The 18,982-nt window shown below is 34.2% G+C and overlaps 1 protein-coding gene across 2 annotated transcripts in view; it reads right to left on the minus strand.

The window, feature by feature from the left end:
* Positions 1 to 18,982, minus strand: part of LOC126889765 (protein PF3D7_1417600-like) — a 67,200-nt gene that overhangs the window by 19,946 nt on the left and 28,272 nt on the right. The window contains exon 2 of one of the 2 annotated variants that reach the window (XM_050658346.1): positions 3,425 to 3,563. The exons of the other annotated variant lie outside the window; for it this stretch is intronic. Coding sequence (XP_050514303.1) covers positions 3,425 to 3,523 — 99 coding nt within the window. The 5' untranslated portion in view covers positions 3,524 to 3,563. The remainder of the gene's footprint in view (positions 1 to 3,424; positions 3,564 to 18,982) is intronic. 2 annotated transcript variants of the gene reach the window in all.

Below are 18,982 nucleotides of genomic sequence, written 5' to 3' on the forward strand. Positions count from 1 at the left end.
TTCTTGTCTGGTACTATAACTATATTTCTTCATTTTTCTCCACATAACACTTCTACAGTGTACATAATTCATCTTCATATACATATTTCATATAACAATCATATATCATTTATCTCATATATCATTTCATATAACATCATAATCATCACTTCATATACTAGCTCCGATACCTTCGTTTTACCTTAATAAAAGAGGTTTCACTCGGATGTCTTAGTTCTCCGCCAATATTAACCCGAATTTTCGCCCTGATCTGTACGCACCATTTAGGTGGTATAGGTATAGTTAACTCAAAACACGAAATAGGTATTTTATGCGGTTCAAATTCTTCTAAAAATATCACAACCTCAATCCCTTGCTTTGAGGCCGTTGTTTATTCACGAATAATCATGAATAAAATAGGTACTCTCAAAACACAGAGTGGGTCTCTAATAAGCGTTCAAGCTTCTATAAATCATTAGTACCTTCCTAATTTGACAAGAGCAGTGGGTTTCTTATTGTCTCAAGTTGTCTCATAATATTTAGCTAATACTATTGTTAGTTCTTCTTCTTATCTATATAGTTCTTCTCCAAATTCCTTATCTCGACGCATCAGGTCGGTTCGTTAAAAATAAATCTCTTGCTTATAGCAATGTTTATCAACGTATATCATCACTAATCATTATTCATTAAAAAAATATCATTTATCACTCAAAAAATATTAATTCAGGTTCATATCATGCAAAATTTAACACAAAATCGATGAAAATGTATCTATATAATCAATAAATATCAATAATAAAACAAAATGGCTAATAAAAATTCAATAATAGTATACATATTCGATACAAATTCAATTCAAAATTCAAAAATAGCATATGCAAAAGTTAGATAAAAATATTCAAAATCAGTTCATATCTCAAAATTCGATAGACATTTTTGAAAAAAAATTCGATATTCCATAAAATATTCAAAAATAACCGTACTAAAAATCGAAATCGGATAGATTTTTCAAATAAATTAAATAAAAATTCAAAATTCGGTAAAAATTCAATAATAACATATATAATAAACTTCGATAAAAATATTCAATTCGAAAATCACTTCATATTTCAAAATTTATAGATATTCTTAAAAAAAAATCGATACTTCATAAATTATTAAAAAATCAGCAAAGATAAATATTCAATGTTCAATAATAATATAAAAACGAGGGAAGCATTTTTAATAAAGATAGACATTCTTACTTACATTTTATCACTTGTGTCTTTTTTTCACTGGGTTCTCTGCATTCTTCCTGTCCTGGTCTGTTTTCGCCGTCTATACTTCCAAGCTGGTGCCGCCATCTTTGTTCCTTACAGAAGATTCTCCACTAGTCTGCAGGATCAGCCATGTAATAAATAGTGTTATGTTCCTGCCTTCTAGGTCGTAATTAATTAAAACTCTCTTCTTAGTTCAAATACATTATATTATTTACACTCAACTCCATCAATGACTAACCATAACAATCTGTTTACATATATCAGTAGCGACCTACTACAACAATTAAATACTGAGTGCAATAATCTTTCTCCACCGAGTTAATGTTTATATACACATTTAAATAATAACAAAACATGACAATTCAATGTTACTTGCGGTTATTGATACAAGAACAGATACTACATGGATTAATGACTTTGAATGAGTTTTAAACATATTTTGTACAGGGTGATATTATAATACCACAACAGGGTTTTTTCCTGGTTTTCCCTTGTGATTTACTATGAAGTCTCTAACGCGAGAATTTTACTGTCGTTGCATTTGGTTGTCTTTTTAAAGACAGATCACATGCTATAATTTTTTTGTGACGGATATTCTTGAGTTGGGGTTGATTTCATGTAATCGAATGAACTATCTTTCAGTAAGTCGTCCCAGGAACGCAACTCATAAATATTGGCAATATCATTTTAAAGTCTTCTACTTTAAAATGTATAATATATGTCTAAATTGCCAATATAAATGAGTCAGATTAAATAAATTATTAGAAGAATTTTTTTGCTTAGCAACAACATTTTTGTTTATTTAGTAATATTTTGTATTTTGACAACGGCACCCGATTTGGGCGTCGAAACGTTAATAAAATTATTTTTTTCATTTTAATTGTGGCTTATTTCCCATATAAATAATTAATCATAAGGGACAGTGCTAAAAAAAATTTTAACAAAAGCAGCAAAAGCGCTTGTATAGAAGAGAATAGAAATATATGTACTTCATTGTCACTGAAAATTTTACAATTTTATGGGCAAAGCTTACAAAGAGCAAGAAAAAACCAACAACAAATACAGTTTACTGAAATTACATAAATCGTCAATATTACAAAATAAAAAATAATAAACTATCTCTGTATCACACCCAAATATACAGGGTGATTCATTAGTAGGGTAAAGCTCAATAGCTCCGCTATAGTAATAGATAGCAATAAAAGTTAATAACAAAAATTTTAGCCACCTTTGAGCTTCACAGTACAAAATTAGTTAGAATGTTACAGGGTGTTCGATAACACAGTGGCAGACCAAACTTATGTTTTTTTAAATGGATAAAAATGGTACGCTACTGAAATTATTTCGAATACTTTGTAAGCGTTAAGATATTTTATTGTTTGCATGAAAACGAAGCGTCGTATGAACAAACATGAAGATAGATTGTTTGTCAGAAATTGAACAGAGAATTAAAAAATAATTTTTAATTTGAAATACTTCAGTAGCGTAATATTTTTTTTTAAAAAAATTTAGACTATTTAATGGTGAATATAAAATTCTTAATTGTGTGTCAAAACATGTTCACCAACTATGTTAAAACCCACCAAATTTCATTTTCACACCTCAACCGGTTTTAGAGCAATAAATAAATCGTCAGTTTGTAAGAAAAATTTTAACACCCCGTATATCGGAAACAAATAAAAATCGAATAACAACATATGAGTTATTTTTGATTATTTTTACGTATATTATACAGTCATAAAGTTTGGTGCGTTCCTCCCCACTCACCCTGTATAGTAGATTTAAAGGGCGCTAAAATATGTCCCGCACGCGGGCGCCAATCAGCCTTGCGGGGGCCCTGCACGTGTTATACAAAATGTAGGCATTTAACCAAAATGTAGACAAAAGAAACCAGTGGCGTAACAAAATCCGTCGGGGCCCACCGCAAAATTGGAAATGGGGCCCCTTTAAACATTACTAAATACGACTTGTGTAACAATAACTTATTTGTGTTAGCGTAATAATTCACTGTTCATAACAACTTACATTTCTCATCTTTATTAGTATACAATTTATAGAATAAAATAGAACAAAAATTAATAAAAGATTACATTATTACATAGTAGGTATTATTCTATGAGATGAACAACTTTCTTCGTGCACTACTATCAGCAAATATATCTACAATTTTATTATTATATATCTACCTGATGATCCATATTTTTGGACTGCAAAAGAGTGACAGCTAGATTTATAGATTCCAAAACTTTATTTTGTAAAAGGAAGACCACTTCAAACTGTTCCATTTACTTTTTAAATTATTAGCTGTCATTCTCCCCTCACGACCTGTGGAAGTTGATATTATTTTAGAGAGTGTTTTTAAAATTGTCATGTAGTTCTGCTTTAAGCAGAAAGCTGACGGAACGTGGCGCTACATTCTGATTGAAATAGAAAAATGTAACAGAAAAAGATAAAAGCTGAAGACGGAATTCAAACCAACGTGAAAAAGATTAAACGCAATGTGAAATATAGAAATTTCTGTCAAAATTTGGTATTTATGACCATTAAGATAACACCAAATGCTAAAATTTATTGTCCTGTGAAAAGAGACACGCTTCAATATCTGTCAACTGGCCAACCGAGGGTACGATCAATGTCGTGGTAATTTTATGGTCAAACTACGTTTTGTTTTAATTTTTATCATTGTGAGAATTAACCAACCTACTAATATTTTTACCGCCATCACTGGGGGGTGTAACATTCTTGGTTGTCTTTATTCTTCGGGACATATGCTTTGGTCCATTTTATCACAAAGTAAATATTACTAATTTTACGGTCTTGTAGGGTGGTAACTGCGTTCTCTTTCTTTTTTTTATCTATTATATACATTATATCTCTCTTTGCCGACGTCTAAATTTTTAAACACTTGAAGCTCGCATCAACACGCACTTCAACCTCGTCGTGAGATTTCCCCGTTATACCAAGCACAGCTTGAAATCTGGATGACCGACCACCTAGTCACCGATAACGTTTTTAGTGTAACAGTGTGTTTGCTTTACTTGGAACCTATGGGAAACTTTTTTATTATCAATTTTACGAAAAATAAAGTTATTCTTCATAAAATGCTCTGCATGGTATAAAATCAAGTTGCAATTATCAGATATTCAATTTTATGGATTTTATACGAGGTATGTCAAAAAATATTAATTTTGCTTAATAGTAAAGTACCTTTATATTTTACAATATTGAAAAATTTTATTATAAAAAGTTGATCGCAATTAAAAACTATGTTTAAATATGCAATTATATCATTCCAGTTGAAAAATTGTAAAATATCAAGGTACTTTACTCTTGAGCGAAATTCATGTTTTTCGACATACCTCGTATAAAGTTGATAAAATGTGACATATTACGATTGAATCTTGGTTTTAAGACAATGCAGAGCTTTTTATAAAGAATAACGTTTTTTCGTTAATTTAATAATAAAATAGTTATCATAATTTGTAATAAAATGATGCTGGGTCTCCGTAATTTGAGAAAAATTTGCAAAAAATAATTTTTTAATTAGGAGGATGTAACTGCATATTAAAATTAAAATCGTATATTGTGAAATATATTAATAATAAGTAGAAGGATTATGGGAATTTGAAATACAAGATGGCGGCCAGCTTGATGGCTAGGATGGCGTTGAGGCCGTAGAAGTAGCCTCTGGTGATGTACAAGAAGAAGTACACCCTGTCGTTATAAAAGAACCCTGTCGTTATACAAGAAGTACACCCTGTCGTCATAGGGGTGAGAAGTAGAAAATACGTGTTGCAATGAATAATCGGCGGCCAGCTTGATGGCGTTGAGGCCTCTGGTGCAAGAAGAACCCTGTCGTTATAAAAGAACCCTGTCGTTATACAAGAAGTACACCCTGTCGTTATAGGGGTGAGAAGTAGAAAATACGTGTTGCAATGAATAATCGGCGGCCAGCTTGATGGCGTTGAGGCCTCTGGTACAAGAAGAACCCTGTCGTTATACACCCTATCGTCATAGGGTGAACGTGATTGGGGCCTCCGGGGTGTGTGCGGTAAAAATTGTATGGCGTAGATATTTATTAACAAAATTAGACAATGTAGATACGGTGTCGGTAAGCCAAAAAGCAACGATTATATCTTTTAGTATTATAATTTCATTTTATTCATACAAACGAATGCATTACACCCCGCCTGCATTCTACATTGCAAATGTGCTTTTAGAATTCAAAGAAAAATGATTACGTGAGTACCTACAAGTAATAAAAATATATTTAATATTGCAATGTGGGAAATACGCTGACGCAACAGCAACTATAATATTATGCACGTGTCGTTTCAACGAATTGAGTGAACCGCAAGTGCTTTTTAATGGTTTGCAAATTCCTAGTTAAAAGATGCAATTTCATTTTATTCATACAAACGAATACCACCAACCGGATACACCACAAACCATACATACTCATAGACGTTTCACGTAAATTGTCAAGGTCAAGACAGCAAATTAGTTACCATTCCAATCCAGAGATGTCGCTGTCATTCAATTCTCTTGTCATATTTAACAACTGACAGTTGACAATTAAATTAATTTCATAGATGAGGGGGTGATTAATTTGTTATTTACTTTTTATTTTACAGTTTGTGGTTTAAATATTTTATTATAGTGGTGTCACGTTTTTAATTAGATTTAATCACAATTTTAATCAATTGTATTAACCTCCTCTCCGTTTTTGTGAGTAGAATTTTTAGTTTACATTGATCATCCCGTGTTGTGTTTCTCCACATTTAAAAAACAATATAATAGATCCTGAAACAGTTTATTTCAATAGACAAGTGTGTCATCAACATTTCGGGCCTATATATTTTTGGAAGTTTGTAAAAGATTATAAGGTATTTATCTAAACAATCATCCTACAAGATTCTTTCAAAAATTTTCATTCAACTCAATATTACACATCAGTGCTTTCACGTGACATATGGCAGTAGTGTTTATAGCATTTTGAAAACAAATTGGAACATTTGAAGTTTTCAGTAAAACATTGAATTGTCTTTCTGTTGTTTTAATTTCCTGCGAAATTTCATCAAAAATCCCGCAAAATTTATAATTTGAAATTTCTACATAACTAAAATTTGTCAATTTAGTTCCCATTCCAATCAAGAGATGGCGTTAATTCGATCCAAAAGATTAACATGGTCGTGAAACGTCTATGAGTATGTATGGTTTGTGGGATACACCCACATTCCAATGATGTAATACGTTAATGCATATACAGTTTTAGAATTCAGAGAAAATGATTGCGTTTATTGTATAATTAGTAATAAACAGATGCAGAAAATATAATGACGCTTGCTAATAGGAAATTCCAATTAAGATGCACATACTATTTAACACATAAATATTTTATTATTAGGAACAGGTCAGGACTAAGGAAAATTTCAAACAAATATAAAATTAATATATATGTATATTTATATATTAGTTTAAGTAAAAGATGCTTCATTTCATCAATGTCTTCCGTGCAGTGTAGATTGGTAGAGTTTTGCGAAAAAATACAAAAGTTGAAAGCGGATATACAGTGGTACGAAGATAGAACCGCAATTGAAAAACGATTTGCAGAGTTTCATTTGTCTACAAGAAAACTATCAAAAACACAATACCCATTAAAAAGAATTCAACCAACAAGATGTCTCAATTAACGGCATCGTTTATCATTCTCACAGCTATTGTTAACAATGTCCTTTATACAAACGTTCCAAACAATGTTAAGAACATAGCGATATGTTTTAACGATGTAAAAACTGATTGTAATCGAACTGAATGGACTCTAATGGATCATGAAGTGGTGAATTATGGCCAGCTTCCAGTATTTTTCAAAACGATACCAAAGTCGGGAGGAGCATTCTACAAGATCAAGTTAATATCCCCAAATAACACTGAAAGTGATTCAAAATGGAGCAAAACTAATAATGATGATGACATCGTCCAATATGGTTCATCGATTATACTGTTAACAATAATATTAGTAATAAATGTATTTCTAGCTGTTAATATCATTATAAAACTTTTTGTAAGTCGCAAATGCGAATCATCTTGCATTAAAATAAATATGTAAAAAAGGAAGGCAGTGTTTTTTTAAATAAAACTAAAACAATACTTTTAATCTTTTATTCAAAAACCTAATTTACATAGGTAATATTTTTTCACAAAACCATTGGCGGAGGTGATCCACATTTCTCTCGGTGCAGGAAAATAGTCCAGTTGTGTGACAAGGATTGGCATTCTGAATAAAGTTTCCAGTATCAAGGGGTGTATCATCAAATTTACAAACATCAATAATGGTGGGAAAAACTCCAAAAATATGACATTTCTTTTGTAAAAATTCCACTTTTTGTTCTCCGCGAACGTAGATGTAATCAGCTGCATACAACAACTTAGATTCTAGTATTTTATTTATTTTTGAATATTCAACATCCCCATTGGAATACCGAAGACCGTGCAGGTGTCTCTCCAAGTAAGATACAGTCTTCTTATCTTTATTACTCAATGTAGCAAACGGTTGTGGAGACGTAAATATGTAATGACATCGTTTATGGCCAATTTCAATGGTAAGCTCTTTGGGTACAAACCACCCATCTATGGTGAATCCTTGTATGTCAACTAATGCGATCCTCATGATGTTGCGATCAATACTGAAAGACATAGTTGTAGATTGTCCTATTTAAATTATATTTTTGACAACTTCAGTTAGTGGAAAGTATTCGAGTAGGCTGTCGTGAACAATTAAACAGTAAGCTCGAGTACCTGCTGGAAAACCTTCATCTGCTTCGATTTCCAACTTAACATCGACAGTTCCGGATCTAAACGATGTATCATCCTGCTTGGAACAGTCAAAAACAAACAAAGCATATCTTTTAAATGCAGAGTAATCTAAGATGGGATGTTTTGTTAGCGAACGAGCATAACTGGGAAAGAATTCAGTATAATTGTAGTGAGCTATAGCGTAATCATTTTTTGTGAAATCCAATTGCATTCTCTCGTTAGGCCAATAGTCACCATTAATAACCACTCGTACGCTGGACATTCTAATGTGATCGAATAGCGTCGGATCAGCGTGAATATCATCTCGTTTAGAAGTTTGAAAAGCTACAATAACGTAGCGTGGACGTTCAACAGCTGAAGTTGTCTTTACACTCCATATCTCTCGTCGAGATCCTGCCGTAAGTGAAGGTAGTTCATTGAGCTCCCATTTACGGAAAGGTATGGTTATCGGTGTATTATTCTTAATCGGAGTCATTAATTCGATTTTCACATCATCATTGGGAAAGACATTGACCTTGAGTTCCATGCTGGCGATGGTTAATGATACTGTTGTTACCGTCGTGGAACCAGTAGGTTCTTGGACAACAATGCAATCTTTATCATTACGCGCTCGAACAAAGCGAAACACTTGACGACCATAGGTTAATTTAGTGTAATCGTTGAAAATGTTGAAAATATGTTTGATTGGAATCAGTAAACTAAAGGCGTCCCCTGTTAAATGTGGATAATTCGGATAGTTCCATCCTGCAGTACTGAGAAATTTGGAATCTTCAGGTGTATAACACAACAAACTGCGAATAGTGCTGACTACACCTGGATCTCGAACTATTTCCATGTCATGTGAACTTTGGATGTATGTACAGGTATCAAACAAGAAGGATCCAGCATTCGGTGCAAGAGAAACAGTTCCATTACCAGCTTTCTTGATACTTCCTTTAATTTCTAAAAGTGTGTCGTGTATCGCAAAAAATGCATCTGATTGATTTATGATAAACTCGACAACATCACTATTATTAAATGACTTGATGTAAGGTGTATATGTACGAAATTCTTCTTTTCTAATAGTATCGTCGAACCGGGGTTTTTGGTAAAGACCGAAAATATGTGGTTCCTGCTGATGAACCTGGCGTCGAATATAGGGACGTTTTGGCATTCTTCAGCCGTAATCCAATGGAAACAAGAAAAACTTTATTGTCAGCAGACACGTCACGTCCCATGCAGGATCCGTGTGAGACTAATGAATATGGATGTGTAGAGTTGTGTTTTATATCTAAACCCATCTATCGTTCCTTAAAATCCAAATGCAGAGTACTTTTCTCTCCTCTAAAGTTGAGTGGTCTTAATTCTTGATCGACTACACTAACGGTAATTTTGGTAATTTCACGTATGCTGCTGCTTACTGGTATGTATATAGGGTTATGAGGACGTTCATCAATAGCAAACCCTGGATCAACACTAAGTGGAAAATGTAGAATAGTGTGCGCAGGTCTGTCCTCGTAGAAGGCTCCTTCGGTAATTCTAGAAGCACCGATTGGCCAAATGCAGTGTTGACGATTTTACTGTTTATTATTTTATATGGTTTGTCAACTTCCAGTTGCTGTAGTTTTGTAATCGGTTTGACTTCTTTCTTAACAACAGAAACTTTGTTTAGTTTGTTTAGATCCATCTGAAATAATTGCGAATGTAAGTTCATTTGCTACATTGCAGATTCTATTATTAAAAATTACATGATTTTGAAGTAAATTATAATAAAATTGCAACAGTGAAAATATGAAAAAAGACATTGACGTAATAAAAAGCCACGGCTACAAAATCATGTCTATATAATAGGATACATTACATACGAGTTTTAACAGCTCGTAATAGACGGTAAACGTGGACTAGGATACAAACGAAAGTCATAACTTAAGAATGTACACACGAATAGCAACGAATACCAAGCTACGCTGTCTCTTGCAGGTCTGAGGAAAATTGCAACAGTAAATCATAAAAGATGACATTGAAATGATAAAAAACTAAAACTGAGGTAAAATTGTAACAGTAAAATATAAAATATTATAAAACATTAAAATGGTAAACATACAGAAACTACAAAATTACAGTTATATAATAGGATGCATTACGTACGAGTTTCTACAGCTCGTAATAGAAGGTAAACGTGGACCAGGACGCAAACGCAACTCATTACGAGTTTCTACAGCTCGTAATAGAAGATAAACGTGGACCAGGACGCAAACGACACTCATAACTTAAGAATATACACATGAAGGTTTGAAAAAAATGATTTACCGGCAAATACACTATTATGTAGATTTCAGGTCTTTAAGGTAAAATCGCAGCAGTAAAACATTAAAATGATGAAAAAGCAGAAACTACAAGATCATTATTATATAATAATAGGATGCATTACGTACGCCTTTCTACAACTCGTAATAAACGTGGACCAGGAGGTACACGCAACTCATAACTAAATATACACACATGAGGGCTTGAAACACAAGCAGCATTTACCGGTAGAAAAGCGGAAACTACAAAATCATAGTTATACAATAGGATGTTTCTACAACTCGTAATAGAAGATAAACGTGGACCAGGACGCAAACGGAACTCATTACTAGTGTACGAATTTTATACATAAGAAATGTTTTAGAATAAGAAACTTTTAATGAATTTAAATATAAATAAAGTTTACAAATTGTACATGTTATGTATCTGAATGTTGAATGAAGAATGTCTTCGGCTGATGTCCTCTCGGGTGCTAGGGGTTGGCAGCTGTCGGTACCAGGTACGAGCCGGCACGGCCGCGAGGGGTGAGGAGATGGTTTACCGTTGCATCTTAAATATTTGTATGCATCTTAAATATTTGTACTACGGGGGTGATCGAACAGTTAAACATACCGGCCCCCTTGACAGCTGGTAGGCTTCAACAAGCAACTAATGATTGGGAAGATCCTCTGGAAGTACACAGATCTTCATGGCGGGTCGTTTGTATACGGCGGAGCCAGTTCTAATGGTAACAGCTCTGACTATACCATCAACACCAGGATGAATGAGTTCAATTATGCCAATTTTCCATTTCATTGGCGGGATTCCATCTTCTTTAACCAAGACGAGGAGTCCAGGTTTCAAAATTGTGGGGTAGGTCTTTTTCCATTTAGACCGTTGCTGGAGTTCGGAAATATATTCCTTTGACCATCGCTTCCAGAAACTTTGGATGATTCTTTGAAGACGTTGAAACTTGCTGAGCGAATTTTCTTTGAATGTAAAATAGTCATGGTCAGGTAAAGCAGTAATGCGTTCTCCAATTAGGAAATGTGCAGGTGTCAAAGACTGTGGATCATTGGGATCATTGGAAATCTGGGATAAAGGTCGGGAATTTAAACACGCTTCGACTTGATGAAGAACAGTTACGAAGTCTTCGTAAGAAAGTGGGATTTGACCGAGTACCCTCTTTAAATGAAATTTAGTGGATTTGACTCCCGCTTCCCAGATACCACCAAAATGAGGAGCATGAGGAGGTATAAAATGCCATTTGACGTTTTCAGAATATAAAATAGATTTGACTTCATTATCACTCGTGCGTAGAAATTTATAAATCTCATTTTTAGCGCCAACAAAGTTGGTGCCGTGATCGGAATATATATTTGCGCTTAAACCTCTTCTAGCGAAAAACCTACGAAGAGTAGCAATAAGAGCGTCTGTAGTAAGACTGCTTACAAGTTCCAAATGCATCGCTCTCGTTGAGAGACACACAAAAACACACACGTAAGCTTTAATTGTTTTGTAATTTCTAGTTTGTCGATCCTTTAATAAAAAGGGTCCGCAAAAATCTGTACCTGTATTATAGAAAGGCCGTTGAGGCGTTACTCGATGCTCTGGTAAATCTCCCATCAAATATGGAGTGGGAGAAGCACTAAAGCGAAAACAAGGTAAGCATTGCCTCACAATTTGTTTGATTAAGTTTCTGCCAGAAGTAGGCCAAAACCGTTCTCGTATTGAGGCTAGTAATAGTTGTGGCCCTGCATGAAGAAGGCGCAAATGTTCTTGATTTACAATTAATTTAGAAAGTACATGTTTACCGGGTATTATTGCAGGATGTTTCTTTTGAAAATCAAATTTGGAGTGTTTAAGTCTGCCACCAACTCTAATTATGCCCTTGTCATCTAAAAATGGGGCTAATCGTAAAATCTTACTTTTAGAGTTAATAGGTTTAGATTTTGATAAGTCAAGATATTCATTCGAAAATTCTTGCCTTTGAACAATTCTAATAAGAGTATTTAGAGCATGATTAAGTTCTTGAGCATCAAGTGCTCCGGATTTTCTATTTGCCTTAGGTACACGGCAATTATCAAAGAATCGATAACAATAAGCAGTGACTCGTTGAAGCTTGTTAAGACTAGAGAATCTGTTGATAAGATCTAGTCCTTCAGTAACTGTAGACTGAAAGGAAATTAATTTTTCTTTGCGCCTCTCAGGTAGATCAGAATTACCTATAGTGTTTGAAACACCAGTGGGCCATTGTTCTTCAGGATACAGCAACCACTTAGGACCATTCCACCATAGAGAATGATCAATTAAAGACGTAGGGCTAAGACCCCGAGAGAGCAAGTCTGCTGGATTTTCATGAGTATTGACGTATCTCCAAGAATCCGAATTTGTTAATGATTATATTTGTGTCACTCTATTAGCGACAAAAATTTTCCATTGAGTAGAAGGAGATTTGATCCATGATAAGACTATAGTTGAGTCACACCAGTAGAAGATTTGAGTAATAGAAAGATCTAAAGAGATTATGACCTTTTGAGTCAACTCTGCCAGCAACAAGGCTGCACACAATTCGAGCCTAGGAATTGTAATTGTTTTGAGGGGAGCCACTCTTGTTTTAGAGCAAAGTAAGTGGCAATGATAAGTACCCTCTGAATCTAAGGATCGAATGTATATACAAGCACCGTATGCCATTTGACTGGCGTCAGAGAAGCCATGGATTTCTAATAGAAGTGGATTGCTAGGTAGAACATGCCTAGGGATTTTTAATGTATTTAAATCTTGAAGTTGATTATGGAATTTAATCCAGCTAGTATAAAGGTCTTGTGGGATTGATTCATCCCAATCAAGTTTGTGTTGCCACAATTTTTGAATAATGCATTTTGCTATGATTATTGCAGGTTGAACTAATCCTAATGGGTCGAATATTTGAGAGACACAAGATAGTATTTTTCGTTTCGTTGGACATGAATTGTAAGGAGATTTTATTGAAAATTGTAGTGTGTCAGATTGAGAGTTCCAGAGAAGACCTAAAGTTTTGTTATTGCAATCCTCACCGAAATTTAATATGATATTATCTCCTTCAGATTGTTCACAAAGTACTTCTGGTGCATTGCACATGAATTTACGGAGTGGAAAGCCACCAGAAATGAGAATTTCAGAAAGCTTTTGTTTAAGATATATTGCCTCATCAACTGATGAACACCCTGTGCAAAGATCATCAACGTAAAAGTCCTTTGCGATTATTCTGCTAATGTCTGGATGTGTATCTTTACATTGTATTGACAGTTCCTTTAAGCATCTCGTAGACAGAAAGGCTGCAGGTGCTGTGCCGTATGTAAGTGTATTTAATTGATACGTATGTATTTCTGAATCAGGATTAGGCCTCCAAAGAATAAGTTGTAGCGAGCGTTGTGATGAATCTACCAACACTTGCCGGTACATTTTAGTTATGTCTCCGGTCAGCATAATATTATGTTTTCTTGCCCGTAAAACTATAGAAAATAGATCATCTTGAATAGTTGGACCGGCTACTAAAATGTCATTAAGTGATAAGCCACTAGTTGTTGTAGCTGATCCATTGAAAACGACTCTTAACTTAGTAGTAGTACTTGACTCCTTTACCACGCCGTGGTGGGGTAAATAATAGCAAGGTTTATCTGATAATTCAGAGTCATTTATCTTGCTCATGTGACCAAGGGCTTCGTATTCGATTAAGAAATCTGTATAGTTAGACTTTAGTTCAGGATTTCTTTGTAATCGTTTCTCTAAATTGAATAAGAATTTGGTTGCTACTTCCTTTGAATCGCCAAGAGAGCAAACCGGTTTCTGAAACGGTAGTTGGACGATAAATTGACCCAACGAGTTTCTAATTGTAGTAGTTTTGAAGAGTTCTTCACAGAGAATGTCATCTGAAGATGAGGATTTAGGAACATTGATTTCTTCAATTTCCCAGAATTTAGCTATTTGTGAATGAATAGCCTGATCAGAAGTGCTTAGATTGCATAAGATAGAAATGTTAGAAGGTTGTATGAACTGGGGTGAATGTATAGTTCCCGAGACGATCCAACCAAATTGAGTTTTTTGCAATGTAGGCAAATGCTTGCCAAGTTTTACCTGACCTACCATGAGCAGATCCCAGAAGTTATCGGCACCAATCAAAATGTCGATTGGACCGGGTTCATTGAATGTTGGGTCTGCTAGTATCAGATTATGAGGAATTTTTAGGCTTGACGTATTAATAAAGTTTGAGGGTATTCTGCTTGTGATTTTAGGAATAACTAAACATTTGAAACTTGTTTTAAACGGAACTTGACGTGCTTGAACCGACACAACAGTTTGTTTTAGAATATTTGTGGTTTTTTGCCCAACCCCTGTAATAGAACATTGTATTGGAGTTGTATTTACGTTTAACTTGTTACACATTTCCTCAGAGATAAAACTTGACTCACTGCCGCTATCAAGAAGTATACGACAAGAAAATACATTACCATGATTATCAAAAATGTCTACCAGGGCAGTTGACAATAAAACAATGCTTGGGGAATTATTACCTGCAATTAAACAATTTGAGCTAATTTCAGGAGAATCAGAAGTTTCAGTGGAATGGTTAGCATTAAAATTGGAGTTATGATTATTTTGCGAGGTATTTCTTCTAGATGTATCAGGATTATTCGAGTTGAAATTTTGATTGTTATCTTGATTATTGACACCAAAGTGTAACAGGGTGTTGTGATTACTATCACATTTTCGACAATGCATAGACCGACACTGGTTAGTTGAATGATTATTTCGCAGACAATTGACACAAAGTTTCAATTTTTTGACCTCAGCTAGTCTAGACCTTGGACTTAACTCGATAAATGATTTACAGTTATAAATTGTATGCTCTTTATTGCAAAAATAACAAGTTGGAGAATTACTTGAAAAAAGGCTTTTTACATTTTGTTTGACTTTATTACTTTGAATATTTAAAGTTTCCAAAATTCTGCATTTTTCAGAGAGAAAATTGCAAAATATTTCTCTAGTTACCTTGTCATGTTTGGCATATTCACTCTCCCATTCACGACGAGTTGTTGAGTCCAGCTTTATTGAGAATAAATGAATTATCAATGCGTCCCAGGAATCTACAGGTTCTTCTAGGACTTTTAAGGCTCTTAAATGCCGATTCATGCCATCTAGAATGTTTCTTAATTCTACATGGCATTCTTTTGTAGCAGGTTTTGTCTCGAATAAGGCTTTTATATGGTTCTTTTTTAATAGAGGTTTATTTTCATAGCGTTGAACTAGTAGATTCCATGCGACACTGTAATTATTTGCTGATATTTCAAGCGATTTCAATAAATCCGCTGCTTGACCTTTTAACGATAAGCGCAAGTAATGGAATTTATTGATATCAGGTATGGATTTGTCATTATGAATTAATGCTTGAAAGGTATCTTTATAGAACAAGAATTGATCGAAACTCCCATCGAAATACGGTAAACTTATGGAAGGCAGCTTAACGTGGTGTGTTGGTGCATTAGAACTATTAGGATTGCTAGAGATTGATGCATTTGCTACCTGTTGATCAGTAGACTTATTTAAGATTGCTTGACCCTCAGAAACGACACTAAAATAGCTATCTTCAAATTCTAGACGCTCGTTTTGATTTGCTACATCATTGCTAGTCTCTAAACATTCTATTTGAATCTGAATGTCATCGAAAGCTTGAAAAAGAGGTTCAATTTTTGATAGTCTAATTTTAAGCTGAGCAAAATCAGGATTATTTTTTGATTTTTCTTTATCTAGATAGGTTTTGAATTTTGTTATTTGAGATTTACAATTTCCACGCGTAATGTGGAGCCTTTTGAGCTCAGAAGCAAGCTCATCGTCTTTTTGGGATGGAACATTTTGTTTCTGCGACATTTTGAATAATAATAGTGTTAATAAAAGTGTTATGTACTGTTAAATGTAAACCTACCTTAATATGTGTAAATGTAAATAACAAAAATGTAGAATGTGATGTAAAATGACAAGAATAAGCCCGTAAGTAGACAAAGTAAGGTTTAAAATGGTTTAAATGCTTGTTATAATCGATAGAATTAAAAAAAAGGCTAAATATAAGAAGTGACGCAATATAATGTAAGTATGAGTTTAAAATAATTTTAAAAATGTATGTAAATTCAGAAAGAAATAATGTTATATTTTATAAAAGTAATGAAACGTTTGAGAAAGAATAAAGTGAATAAATCAAGTCGAAACGAGGATAAAATCGTAAAGGAATTGGTAGAATAGAATATAGAACGCTTACACTGACCTTTTGATTCTCGTTCCGGATGATCTGCTTCTCGTCTGCTTATCGTCGAAAAATGCGGCCTGGATTGTCACAGCGATTTTTCGGAATTTTGCACAATAACTAACTAATAATTATAATTGCACTGATTAATGATGGCTTGAAGGACCAATTTAATTATGTACGAATTTTATACATAAGAAATGTTTTTAGAATAAGAAACTTTTAATGAATTTAAATATAAATAAAGTTTACAAATTGTACATGTTATGTATCTGAATGTTGAATGAAGAATGTCTTCGGCTGATGTCCTCTCGGGTGCTAGGGGTTGGCAGCTGTCGGTACCAGGTACGAGCCGGCACGGCCGCGAGGGGTGAGGAGATGGTTTACCGTTGCATCTTAAATATTTGTATGCATCTTAAATATTTGTACTACGGGGGTGATCGAACAGTTAAACAACTAGTTTCTACAGCTCGTAATAGAAGATAAACGTGGACCAGGACGCAAACCGCACTCATAACTTAAGAATATGCACAAGAAGGCTTGAAGCAAACAAGCATTTATCAACAAATACGCTATTATGTAGATTTCAGAACTTTAAGGTAAAATCGCAACAGTAAAACATAAAATATGAAAAAACATTAAAATGATGAAACAGTAGAAACTACAACATCATAGTAATATAATAGGATGCATTACGTATGAGTTTCTACAGCTCGTAATAGAAAGTAAACGTGGACCAGGACGCACACGGAACTCATTACTAGTTTCTACAGCTCGTAATAGAAGATAAACGTGGACCAGGACGCAAACCACACTCATAACTTACAAAAAATTACATAAGAATATACACAAGAAGACTTGAAACAAAAAGCATTTACAGGTAAATAGGCTATTATGTACATTCCAGGTCTTTAAGGTAAAATTGCAACAGTAAAACATAAAAGAAGACGGAAGACTTCTGAACACAAGTAGCAAATAATTAAATACCAAAAATATTTACTTACTTTTTTTAGTTGTATTGATCACACTCACAAAACGATTACTTGGTGTAGTTTGTAACTGACAGAAACTCTATGAAATGGCTATCCCCCGATTTCAGTTTAAATAGTAGCTACTCCGGAAATGCCTCGTGAACACATTCACGTTTTAATTGCATCTTTTAACTAGTAATTTGCAAACGATTAAAAAACACTTGCGGTGCACTTAATTCGTGGGAACGACATGTGCATAATATTTATAGAATTTGCTGCCATATTGCGTCAGCGTATTTTCCCACATTGCAAGCCTCGTGAACATATTTAAGTTTTAATTACATCCTTTAACTAGTAATTTGCAAACCATTAAAAAATACTTGCGGTTCACTCAATTCGTTGAAACCACACGTGCATTAACGTATTACATCATTGGAATGTGGGTGTATCCGGTGCGGTTCACTTAATTCGTGGGAACGACATGTGCATAATATTTATAGTTGCTGTTGCGTCAGCGTATTTCCCACATTGCAATATTAAATATATTTTTATTACTTGTAGGTACTCACGTAATCATTTTTCTTTGAATTCTAAAAGCACATTTGCAATGTAGAATGCAGGCGGGGTGTAATGCATTCGTTTGTATGAATAAAATGAAATTATAATACTAAAAAATATAATCGTTGCTTTTTGGCTTACCGACACCGTATCTACATTGTCTAATTTTGTTAATAAATATCTACGCCATACAATTTTTACCGCACACACCCCGGAGGCCCCAATCACGTTCACCCTATGACGATAGGGTGTATAACGACAGGGTTCTTCTTGTACCAGAGGCCTCAACGCCATCAAGCTGGCCGCCGATTATTCATTGCAACACGTATTTTCTACTTCTCACCCCTATAACGACAGGGTGTACTTCTTGTATAACGACAGGGTTCTTTTATAACGACAGGGTTCTTCTTGCACCAGAGGCCTCAACGCCATCAAGCTGGCCGCCGATTATTCATTGCAACACGTATTTTCTACTTCTCACCCCTATGACGACAGGGTGTACTTCTTGTATAACGACAGGGTTCTTTTATAACGACAGGGTGTACTTCTTCTTGTACATCACCAGAGGCTACTTCTACGGCCTCAACGCCATCCTAGCCATCAAGCTGGCCGCCATCTTGTATTTCAAATTCCCATAATCCTTCTACTATAATATCTTATATCTTAGATTTAAGACCATTCAGAGCATTTCATGAAGAATAACTTTTTTTCGTAAAATTGATAATAAAAAAGTTTCCCATATGGTCCCAAGTCACGCAGAAACACTAAAAAAAATGATGATAATTTTGAAATGTTCAAATTATAATGTCATATTCGGATTCAGCATAATCAAAAAGAAGAACTAGGTGCTTGGTGTA

This window comes from Diabrotica virgifera, chromosome 8 (assembly GCF_917563875.1).
Source record: "Diabrotica virgifera virgifera chromosome 8, PGI_DIABVI_V3a".
Classification (NCBI taxonomy): Eukaryota; Metazoa; Arthropoda; class Insecta; order Coleoptera; family Chrysomelidae; genus Diabrotica; species Diabrotica virgifera.